The sequence below is a fragment of the Thermobia domestica genome, chromosome 12 (genome assembly GCF_964235325.1).
Source record: "Thermobia domestica chromosome 12, izTheDome1.hap1.1, whole genome shotgun sequence".
NCBI lineage: Eukaryota > Metazoa > Arthropoda > Insecta > Zygentoma > Lepismatidae > Thermobia > Thermobia domestica.
In genome coordinates, this window is record NC_137465.1 from 106,667,719 (window position 1) to 106,680,296 (window position 12,578).

At 37.5% G+C, this 12,578-nt stretch overlaps 1 protein-coding gene across 3 annotated transcripts in view; it reads left to right on the forward strand.

The window, feature by feature from the left end:
• LOC145666580 (mortality factor 4-like protein 1) overlaps positions 1-12,578 on the forward strand; it is a 122,974-nt gene that overhangs the window by 86,187 nt on the left and 24,209 nt on the right. For all 3 annotated transcript variants that reach the window (XM_081733946.1, XM_081733945.1, XM_081733947.1), the window contains 2 exons: positions 3,074-3,143; positions 8,588-8,672. In XM_081733946.1, coding sequence (XP_081590072.1) covers positions 3,074-3,143; positions 8,588-8,672 — 155 coding nt within the window. The remainder of the gene's footprint in view (positions 1-3,073; positions 3,144-8,587; positions 8,673-12,578) is intronic.

Here is a 12,578-nt window from a genome sequence, read left to right on the forward strand (position 1 = left end):
AAGACTAGCCCTTCTAAACAAATGAAAGTTAGGTTGCCCACGTTCTCCAATGCAGTATATAGATGTAATATATCAGACCGCAAGGCCGCAATTATCGCTTCGCTTTTGGTAGATATCGGACTGGTTACCCCAGTTCATAAGCAGAAGGTGATCGACAAAAGCAAGATTCGGAGAGAGAAGAAATCCTTAGGAAACGCCATCGTTGAAGAGGCGAGTGCATCACTCAAATCGACCAAAGTAAAAGCGTTATACTTCGATGGAAGAAAGAATCAGACTCACCCTTGAGACTAAAGACGGTATCAACCACCGAATAATGAAAGAAGATCACTACGTCCTGCTGCAGAAGCCAGGATCGAACTATCTTGGCCACGTCTCTCCTTCATCTGGAAGAGAAGAGAGCGTACGGGTTGCCATCACAAAGTTCTTTGTTCATGTAAATATCCCCTTGTTTTGGGGTTTTTTGGGTTGCCACGGTACTGCTACCAACACTGATCAAAAGAATGGTGCGATGGTACATATTGAAGTCGTCCTGAACAAACCCCTTCAGAGAATCGTCTGTATGATACACACGAATGAGCTCGCATTTAGACATTTGGTTGAATTCATAGATGGCAAGTCTACTGGACCAAATACATTTAGAGGACCAATAGGATCAGCACTTCCAACCTGCGAAGAGTTGCCACTCCAGAGTTTTCAGCCCGTTCCAGTAAACTGGGAACTCAACTTCACTGAGGATTCGTTAAGCACGGATCAAAAATATTTGCTGAATATCTGCCAAGCGGTTTCTTCAAAAGAATGCCCCGTTGGGTTAGCTCACATGAAGCCTGGTAAAATTCATCAATCCAGATGGCTAACTACAGCAAATAGAGTCTTATGTTTGTACGTAGGAACAAAAGAAAGCACTAATGAACTTAAAACCATCGTCCAGTACATCATGATGGTCTATGCGCCACTCTGGTTTACTGTGATCCGTAATCCATCGTGTGCAGAAGGAGCTCGTCATTTGTGGCAACTTATCACGACTTCTCGACACACGGAAGCGAAATACAGGAAAATTCATCCAGTGATCCGTAGAAATGTGTGGTACGGCCATCCTGAGAACCTACTTCTATTAATGTTGATTGACCAAGATGCTGAAGTACGAGAGCTTGGCTGGAGGCGAGTCCTAAAAGCAAGACAAACGACCCAACCTGGTGATCGCGTACCGGTACGAGAATTCGTCGTCCCTGAAATAAACTTTAGAAGCGACAAACTATGTTGATATGATTAATTGGTCAACATGCACGCTGATGGAGCCACCACTGACAAAACACTTGAGCCTGCAGAAGCTAAGAGAAAATGTAAAGACGGCTCCAATGGCTGATGAATCTATTACAACCTTACCCTGTCACACTCGCGCTGTAGAAAAAATGGTGAAGTTGATGACAAGTGGCATCAGCGGTATGTGGGCAAGAAGCATGACATAGATTTGTCCTAGCAACACTATAGTCAAGAAAAAAACATACCAGAATTTAATAATAATAATAATAAAAATTTGAGGTAAAAGAGTAAGAATATGAACTTCCACTACCATATGCAACATTAGTATATGAGGGTGGGCGAAACTCGAACTGCAGCCACCTCCTCATGGTGAGTTCTGGGTTATTTCCATAATTAATGTTTGGAAATAAGCAAAGAGCTGCAGATGTAAAACAAAATCTTTCTTATCTAATTAACGATCCAGATGAATCACAAACAACGCAACTTAATTTTAAGAAATGAAAAAAGGGACACAATTGTCCATATTTTAAGCCACTGGTGGCACCTGACTCATCAAACTGAAAATTTATTCACGTAAAATATAGACATTTTACAGAAACAAAACCACATAGGATAACCATTTTACATTTTTTTAAAATAACATTTATTTTTTAACAAAATTTTAAAATTTTCGGCCGTTAGTAGCACCTAAAGATATAGACCAATCGACTTACAATTTTTTACACGTTATATGGATCCCATTTCACAAAAAAAAAAAAAAAAAAATTATCACTAAGGGTAAGTTGATTTTATAAAAGTGGAAATTCGATGCACCCTATTAGACAGTACTTTGAGATACATTTCTCTCCCTCCCGTTCTTTAATTCTCGCATAACTAAAGGTGACTCAGGATCGTCTATTAAGGCTAAGGAATCAGACGCTGGTGATGCTGAGATGGTGGAAGTAATTGTGCTTGATTTGGGTGGTACAAACAAGCTGACACAGTTTTGCAAAACAAAGTTGCTTTTCTTTTTTCAAGAACATTTACTGTATATAAATATTCCGTATATATTATATACTGTATAACAAAGATACGTATTCCTGTTAGTAAAAATATTAAGTATACAAGTGCTTTTTCTGCCAGTGTAAGGTGTTGTCGGTACCCAATGAACATGCTAATTTCTGCGAACAAGATATGTTTTCTGCTATTTCCTTCTTAAGTCTTTGATGCTTTACAACAGTAAATGCAATAACTTGTAATGGTATTAATTTCAACCCACAAGATACGTGTACATGTCATTTTAAATTGATGATTTATGATCTGAGCGGGAAAATCTCGATTATAGGCCGCACCATGATTTTTGAAGTCAAAATTTAGGAAAGAGAGTGTGGCCTAAATTCGCGCAAGTACGGTAATTGCCCAAATGTTACCGTTAAGCATTAGATAAATGTAGACTTTATCCAATGTGAGGTGCCACACTAATAATAACGACACCGATTTCATGTTTTCAGTGCAACTCCACAGTTGACATCAATGTTGTCAAATCGGTCGAATATAAACCAATCAACTTGCTGTGCATTGCAAATGCATTTGGCTTAAGTAAAATATTGGACAAATAGGGTAAAATTAAAGTAACGTCTTTCTGAAATTTAGATACATATCTACAAATCTCTCATCTGAATTATTTGGGGTACTTGTTCATGAGATTTCTGTAACCAAGTAGATAAGTAGTTCTAATAGGTAGTATTCTGATGCTGTATACACAGGTACTAAGTTATTTAGTGCTATCATTTTGCATGTGTAAATTATTTAAATGGGTTGTCTTACTTTACAGTTGTTGGAGCAACACAAGAATACTCCCCTGATCAAGATATATGGAGTAATTCATCTATTAAGGCTTTTCTGTAAGTCATGCTCTTTCCTATTTACTTTCTTGTCAATACACAATTGAGTATGGAGAAAGTTAAATTATAATCATAGCTATGTTTAGTTTAAAGAAAGTAATAATTAGGGTTAGGACTTCTTTGTGTGCACTTCTGTCTTCAAGGATCCTCACAAAATGCCCAGTATACCAAATGTTGCTTCCTCATGGCGAAAGAGATGACTTTCCAGCACCTTTTGTTTTCTATTTTGAACCCGTTATCTCTTTTTCCCTTTACTGTCCCGAACTCCTATTTCTCTCTTTCTCTTCTTTTCACTGCTGTATTCTGAGATTTTGTTCTAATGATTTTGATCGAAAATTACATTTTAATTAAATATATTTTGTGTTATCATAGCTGTACAACATAATAATAGAAGCAAGAGTCTTATATATTTCAGGTTTTTCTGGAAAACATTTGTAGCGCACCGGCTTACTCTATTTCTCAGCGGAAGAGGTGAAGGGATGAAAACAGTTTTGATTTAGTAACATTTAAGATAATCGTAATATTGTAGTATTCGTGTTTCAAACTAAAATACATATTGTGTTACACCTTTCATATCACCGAAACGGCTTTCGTATCTGTATAATAATTTTTTTTTTTAGAAAGCTTCCAGAACCTAAAGTAATCCAACAAAACAACATTCCGTTTTATGGCAAATACATTATCAAGGATTAAAAGGAATAATAATAATAATAATAATAATAATAATAATAATAATAATAATAATAATAATAATAATAGAAATAAATAAGTAAAACAATAGGACGAATCTGATGCAGTAACTCCATATGGTGGTGCGTCGAAAAGATGGAAAGTCTATGTGCTAGCTTCACACATGAAGAGAATGGAATGCTGCTGGATTTGCTATTACAAGATGTTCAGTCAGTCTTGAGTATCAATAAGATTTATCAAGAATTCGTAACTTTTTCTTTAATTAAATTACCCTGCTCTGTATTTAATTCATGTTTCTGAGTCTTAATAAAAACTAATTCGTAAATCTAGTAAAGCTAACATTGTTTGGTACATCTAACATTATTCCGTAATCTTTATTCTTAAGAGCTTAACGTACTAAAAATAATACGAAATTTACCATTTTTCTTTTGCTTGTTTTTTATAAGTGAAAGGAGATAATGAAATGCAACTTACCACAGTCATAAATAATGTCATTCTACAATAGCAAGTATGAACCTGAAAATTTTTCAGTGTTGCCATCCATAGAAATTATAGTGTTGCCAGTATAACATTTCCCCAAAAATCTAAGTTAAGGCAGCGACTAGAGGAACGAACTCAACTGCATTTGATTACGTATCAAGTTGTTTTGGTATCCTGTAAATTACTTTTTAAATAATAGTTGTATTTTGCAATAAACAAAATAATTTAGCATACTATTATTAAATAATAATGTTATTTAAATCGTAGTTCGCAGGATACCAAAACAACTTGATAACGTAATCAAATGCAATTGAGTTCTTTCCTCTAGTTGCTGCCTTAACTTAGATTTTGGGAAATACGTTATTCTGGCAACACTGTAATTTCTATGGGTGGCAACACTGGAAATTCTTCAGGTTCATAATTTCTGTTGTAGAATAACATCTATGTCTGTAGTAAGTTGCATTTCATTAGCTCCTTTCGCTTACGAAAAACAAGCAAAAGAAAAATGGTAAATTATGTATTATTTTTAGTAAATCAAGCTCTTAATTCGTCTTTCTTATGCCAATATAAAATTAGAATTGTAAATGGAATCATAACTCTACTTGAACTGTCAGCATCACCGAAGTAACTTCTATATCCATTGATTTTCCCTTTTTCTTAAGGGAAGTGGATTCACCGTGAGTTTTTTTGTCCTTATGCACCACCGAGGTTGTGAAGGACGAAACCTATTAAGGAGGGCTTCGAATCGCAACCGGGGCTTGAGTCCGGTGTAGGTGGCAGGTCCACAGCCACAGACCATCATGGAAGATCAGCTCATACAGTACAGGTTGTTCCTCACAACAAGAGAGCTGGATAACAAGACCACAGCAGCGTCCTTAACAGAGGATGGGGATCAAATCCAAGAAATACTGAAGGCTAAATTTGATATTCAATAGTTTAATTTTCATTTTTTTTTTTTTTAAAGGTGGAGAACTATGTGTTGAAATAAAATACAGAAAAATGTTTTTAATATCTATGAAATTGGCTTTATTTGACAGATCGTTTTATGACATTAATGTTTGAATATAATTTCGGGCATGTGGCCACTGAGGCTAGCGTGTACATGGCATAATCTGGAGTTCCAATTTTAACACACTCCGCAGTAAATCATACGGTATTTCGGCAGTAACGCGTCGAATGTTGGCTTCCAAGTGCACAGTTGTTTCTGGTTTCTCGGCGTAGACATGTAACAGGGTTCCTACTTGTTTTGGAATCATCCTGGAAAGTCCTTGAAAATGCATTTCTGTTCTTGAAATTTACAGAAATAGTGAATGTCATATTTTTCATAATTATAATGAAGACTTTAATTGGTTGCTATTCCTGTTTTTGTGCTGAATAATAATTTGTCATGATTCTGCATGTGTGGGTGGTTGGTGGGCTTTCTTTCTCCCAACAGAGTAGTTGGCTGGGAGACCTCTTTTCTTTCATCCACTAGTCTATCAACCCATTCTTGGATGCTGTCTTTACTAGCACTATCCTCCAGAAACTGTGCTTTGTACCAGTATTAATCCTCCGTAATCAGTCTATTTTCGCAACAGTACTTGCTCTTCAGTAAAATTTCATATAAATGCTATTTGTGACACGGTCAAATCGAGGCTGACTGAAACTCAGTTCCTTGCTATACCAAAGAAACTTGCGGTACCAAAGTGATGAAGCTCTGGTTCCATTCTTGGCTAAAGATTTGTATGAAGTTGGAATGAAAGTAGCACGCATATTCATACAGAAATTTGTTCTTGGGACATTGTCGTCTGCTGCTAAATTATCACAATTCACCTCATCAAAGAGCAACATAGTGAGTGCATCAAATGTGGACTTGGGATTTGCAACTTTACAAAGTCTCCATAGTGCAACCAAAGAGAGAAACGTTACTGAAAGGGAAAAACTCCAGTTTGGAGTTGAATGCCAGACATTCCTGTGCAAATTGCTCTTGTATGTCATACTGAAGAGTCCAATGAAATATGGGCTTGTGAGAGACCTTACATGCCTAGATCCAGACAATGTGTCATCCATAAAGTTCCGTGGTGCCCTGTCACTGTTGAAGAAGAAATCGGCTACACCCAAAGAATGTGATCGACTGTTTGTTTTGTATTGAAAATTTACTGAGCAGTTTAAAGATGCACTTGCTGAGAATAAGTTAGACCCTGACAGACTGGATTGCTTTTACACAAAACTGTTAAATGGTTCGGAAGAACTTTTTTATTAATCATAAAGAAGCTTCTGGTTTTCTCATGAACAGGCTGCTGTCGAACAAAGCTACAGCATAAATAAAGATGTTGAAAATATGAAGAAGTCATTGGTCGGTTTGAGATTGGTGTATGATAACATTTCCCATAAAGACCTTACTTTAATCAACATCACGAATGAAATGCTGCATCATGCCTTCTGTGCAGGGCAGCGTTATATGGCAGAGCAAGAGGAAAGAGATAAGTGAAAATGTACAGTAGCTGCAGCGAGAAAAAAAAAAAAAGGGGGAAATTGATGGAAACAAATGAGGCATTGGAAACTGAAGCAGAACAGAAATCTTGCTTTACTTTGTTGACAAAGTCAAATGCTATATCCGTAGAGCAGTTTCGCTAAAAAAGAAAGAGATTATGTCTATAGATGAGGAAATCACACAACTCTATACTCAGTTAAAAAACTTGTAATATAATTCCCTTTTTTACCCTAATTCTATGTCATGCAATGAAGATGCCATGTACGGAAAACAATGTACGATTTTTCTTGTTTGTAAATTTGTTCGGTGCAGAATTAAAATGACATGTAGAAAGAATGAAAATACATGTGCTGGATGTCGGGTGGCTATTGGCATAAGGGAGTTGGGAGGGGGAAAAAAGAGCACATTACGCTCCGCTTTATATATTTAATTTACGGATGGCCACAAGTTCCGGTTCCAGGCCTCAATCCGGAAACCTGGTTCCAGAACCGGATCTTAGGAACCGGTTCCAGACCTCAATCTGAAAACTCGGTTCCGAAACCAGACCTTAGGAACCGGTTCCAGACCTGGATCCAAAAGCCGCCCAAAGGCCCGTAAAGGAGGCACAAAGTTTACCTTCAGAACACTGCAAAGACAACCAAGCGCTTGTGCCCCCCAGAAAAAAATTTTGGTCCTTCAGTAGGAGTTTAGCAAAATGAGTTTGCCTGTTCAGCTAATGAGTTTGCCAGTTACCCAGTCTGTTTAGCCAAATGAGACAAGCGGCCACCGCTTGGGTGCCTGCCTGTCGCTTGCATCATTTCATCTAGCACACTGTTCACAGCCTGCCAGCAGCTGGGGTTTAGCTTAGCATAGGGATAGCCACAAAGTTTCGGTTCCGGCGGAACTGGTTCCGCGAGGAACCGGTTCCAGACTTGGTTCGGAAAAGTTCGTTCCGGAACCGGATCTTGTGAACCGGTTCCAGACTTGGACCCGAAAACCCGGTTCTGGAACCGGATTCGTTCAGAGCCTAAAACCGGTTCTGGCCATCCCTAATTTAATTACTGTGTATTAACGCTATACTTGCATTTGTATTCACTGTCTTACGGGATGCATATTATCATTTAGAGTAAACATATTGCGAAAACGATCCATGACTTCGCGAATTAATTACTCTGTTGGACGATTATGAACACCGTAAAATGCACGTAATGAACGATGAGTTTGTTGAATTGAACATGGTTTTCAAAATAAATTTGCACAATTTCCAAACGTTGCTCTGGCGGGAGTCTATTTATTATGAATTTCCAAACCAAACTAACCTCAAATAACCAAACTAACCTATTCGAGAACTGTAATATCAGCGGTCACAGAAAACAGTGTTGCCAGTTTAGTTTTTTGCCTCTAAAAAACATCCTTTAGAAAAACTCTACTTCAACACTTCTTGGATTTAACTCAAAAATATTAAAAGGTATTCAATACCAGATACAAAAGTTATTTTTCGATTCAGACTGACACCAGCCACAGTCTTTCATCGGCTGTCAGGCAGTTTAATTTTTCCGAATTTTCTCACCAAAGCTACTTACCAAACTGTAAATAGAAGTATTTTTACTGCAAGGTGGGTACTTGTTGTTATAAGCATGGTTGTACCGTATTTATTATTATTTCATATTTTGATATCAACAACATTTCTGTGATTATTTTAATTAAATTTAACAGGAAACATATTATATTTTTTTTTATCGTAATATAATATAGTGGCACATAATGTTAGATATAATGTTGGTAATTTATTTCTAAGATCTGTACATTTCTTCACTTGCAGCAAAACTAATCAAGTCTCTACCATGGATTCCTGTCGATGATATGAGCGTTCAGCTTCTTGTGATTCATATTGAAGATATTTTGAGGTAAGAATTAATAAAATTAAATTTTATAATGCAAGGTAAATTCTTCCAGTTAGATACAAGGAAGCGCTCCTGTTGTCCTGTAAAATCACATACGTTAAATTACAACTTGTACTCAATTGTTACTTTAACTTGCTCCATTTTAAGTCTACTATCTCCATAGTAAGTTAAATAATTATTGATGCAAGTTCTGTTCCATTCAGTTGATTTGGGGTTTAATGGAGGCGTCAGCAACGAGGCTGTTTGTCCCCGTAACAACAATATTAAAAGAATTTTAAAAAAATCGTTTCAAGCGAACCTTTCCGGGTGAGCTAACTACCGTCCACTCAATATCCATCAAGTTGTTTTTCACCATATTAGATATCAAAGAAGCTGAAGGTGGTGGCTTACGAAGAGGCTGATATTTTGGCCGGCCGTATAAGGTGATCGGCGAGGAGATGGATCTCACCGAAGACAGCCTGAAACAATAGCAGAAATATTTTTACGTGGCGTGTTGGAAGTTCGCTAGTCGATGCAACTGGGGTATGAATTTCTGGACTTTCGTCGGGAACAAGATCTGTTTTGGTGGAAACATCGAACGTCTGGGTTGCCACAATGGCACAAAAAGCGAAGAAGGGATCATCTCAACAACCATTAACTCTCGGATACATTTCTCACGTCGAAAGGCTGGATAGTTTCGAGATCAAACAGAACGCTTACCCTTGCAATTGACACAAAAGGACTTAGCCTCTGTAGAAGATTCCACACCATGACTACCATGGCCTCAGTTCGCGTACAGAGCAGCATTTGCATTACATAAAGTGCTGGTATGCTCGAAGTATTGGCGTTTGAAACAGCTCTGGGAACTGGGAATATAGAGACGGACCTTAAGTCGATAAAAACCAGCCTTCACGTAGTTCGGAAGTGTAGGCAAACTGAAAATAAGAATTAGTGACTGAGTAACAGAGAGTTCACTTGACTTCTTACTTTTGGTGCAAGTCAGCCAGCTCCAATTTAATCTCCTCGCTGGCATTTAGAAGGTCCCAAGTTGATATCACACCTCGAGAGACGTTCAGTAGACGATGGGGTTCTACCAATACGTGGAAGTGTCCAATGGTAATTAATTTGAGTAGTTTTGCTGTTTGCCTGTTGTCGACCGTTTCCACCAATAAAAGTGCCATTCCGTAATTTCTTGATATCTTTAACGTGTTTGGCGTTATAGGTAATAACTTTATTAATGAGGAATGGGGACAAGCCCTTAATAGCACTCTGACAATGTACTTCAGCATTGGCACTATCAGCATCTTTATCCGTAATTACAAGATATCAGACAATAGGCATCACGATATTTGTCTTTTCCACGTTATCTGAAATTTGAGAATGTCTCGTTTTAATTTGGTTTGGGCTTTTTCCGAGAGGGTGAGGCCGGATCCGATTTTAAAGACCTTTTTAGTAGCCATATGAAATTGATATTAAATATACATTTATAAAGGAAAAACGTGTGTGAACGTCGAAACTTCACATCGGAGCGCTTGCGAAAACTTAGCTGCTTCCCTGGCTATCCCATAAGTACGCCCTCACCGTAGGATCAACGTGGGACCGACGCAGTCAAGGAAATGGGAGTGGAAGAAAACCATTCCCGTCGACAGAAACGCATAGCCCCAGAAAAAGAACAATTGGAACTAAAAGGAAAAACAGTGAACTAAAAGAACAACAAAAGACTCCACCACCTCTCAAAAGAAGAAAATGTGCAGATTTTTTCTTTGTTTATTATTATTATTACTATTATTATTATTATTGTTATTATTATTATTTTGTTTTAATAGTTCTTATTTTATTTTTTATACATATTTTAAAAGACTTGGACACCAGATAACACAAGCACCGGACACACACGACAACAGGTAGGGATATGTGCACGTCCACCCCCAGATGGTGCAAAACGTACACAGATCATCCACTTCCCAAGACTCCCACCAACCATTCAGAGCACCACTCCATCCATTCCTGCTGGATGCGCATGCACTTCACCCCTCCATCCCATTGCTCCAGGTCCATGCGTCTTGAAAACCACAAACGCATTTATCAAACAGGCCGTAGCAAGGTTGGCATTCACAAAAGGTAGTCCACATCCGAGGCTTTTCTTTCTACAATGCTCAATCCGAGGTTTTAAATGCCGGGTAATCAGCCCGGCGCAACCCCCAACCTGGAGGACTAATGGCTGACTGCAGTTCCAAAGAACTGGGCGATGAGGGCGCCAAATCCCGATACCGGGCTGTTCCTGTTCTATTTTCGAGTGGCAGGAGTAGTGAAGAAAGCTTTGCTATAATGGAAAAATCTACTTTGAGATTTCACATGGCCCTTACGTAACGAAAAGGTTATCCATCTGGTCCCTCTTCTAATATATTGAGACCAGTTTGTAAGTCTTTAGGAGATTCTCTAGAGGAAGTTCGGATTTTTTCTCTATAGTAAAAAGAGTGAGTTACTGGAGAGTGAAAATCAGAAATTACGATATTGTCAAGAACTGCGGCTGTAAGAATGTTGCTCGTATTTCGTAAATCAATATTTCATTAAGAATCCTACAATATAACATTAATCATTTCTGTTGAAAAGAAGCAAGAAGTGGTTGTCAACTTTTTTCCCCTCTTTTTAAACATTTTCTCAGAAAAAAGAGCTAAGGTTGTTCTAATCATACTTATAAATAATCTCACTGACAATCATGTAATTCGAGCCAAATCATTTTTCTTGGAAAATGAAGAAGAGTTAGTTTACTGGTAGGATGAATCTTTCGATTTTTTTTCCCTCAAAAACGGCTCCGGTGATTTTGTTCATATTTCATAAATGAAGATTCACTGACAACTCTAAATAAGGCAAAGCCAAAAGGAGTATTTAGTAATGTGGGTGAATTTAATTTCGAGCAACAATAGGTGAAGAATCTCGTGATTCTGAAAAAAGAAATCGAATTCGAGAATTCAACGGGTTTACGTCATGGCTCCTGTATATTAATAAAAGTAATGTTTTGATATTCATTTTCCCATTCGTGGATAAATATATACAGTCCTTAAGACCTTACAGCTCAATAAATTGAAACCAAATTTCAAACTTACAGTTTTAATTGGAATCTCCAAATCGGTGTTTCGATTTTTCCTCCTACATTTAAAACTAAATGTATGTTAATAAAGGCGAAAATCTAAAGCCTAGAGTTTCTCTAAAATGTCACTAACTATTTTGTTACATTTTATAAATAATATTTCATTAACGACTGCCCAATATAATGTAATTAATTTTTCTCACCAAATTTCAGAAAAGTTGGTTTACTAGTGCAGGTATGTACTTTTCTGATAATTTTCTCGAAAATGGCTCAAATGATTTTGATAGTATTTAATGTATAAATATTTCATAATGTAGAATATACCTAGGTAGTATAAATCATTTCTTAAGAAGCCAGCACGGTGCTTTAGTGATGAGGTGAGTTTTCTTTGGACGAAGTTTTCGTAGAACTTCTGTGTATTCATATTTCATAAGTAAATTCTTCACTGATTTATAAATCTACGAACTGGTGTGATACTTCATGATTTTACCAAGCTGAAGTAAACCGAACTCTGAAGCTCCCGAAGTGCAAAACCGTGGAATAGCCGTACGACTTCTGCTGCCGAACTGAACCTGTCCCTGGCCGAGGTCATCCATCAAATATAGCCATCTTTATCCCTCAGACGTTGGGCTACTTGCCCACCATATTTCGTTCAAACTCGGTCAGTAGTTACCGAGATATAAAGTACCACATACAAGCCGAGCTGAGCCTGTTCCTGGCCGAGCTCGGACATCAAATATAATGAACTATATTTCTTAGATCATGAGCTAATTGTTCAAATTTCGTTGATCCGGCCAGTAGCTCCCGAGAAATAAAGTACCACATACAAACCGAACCTG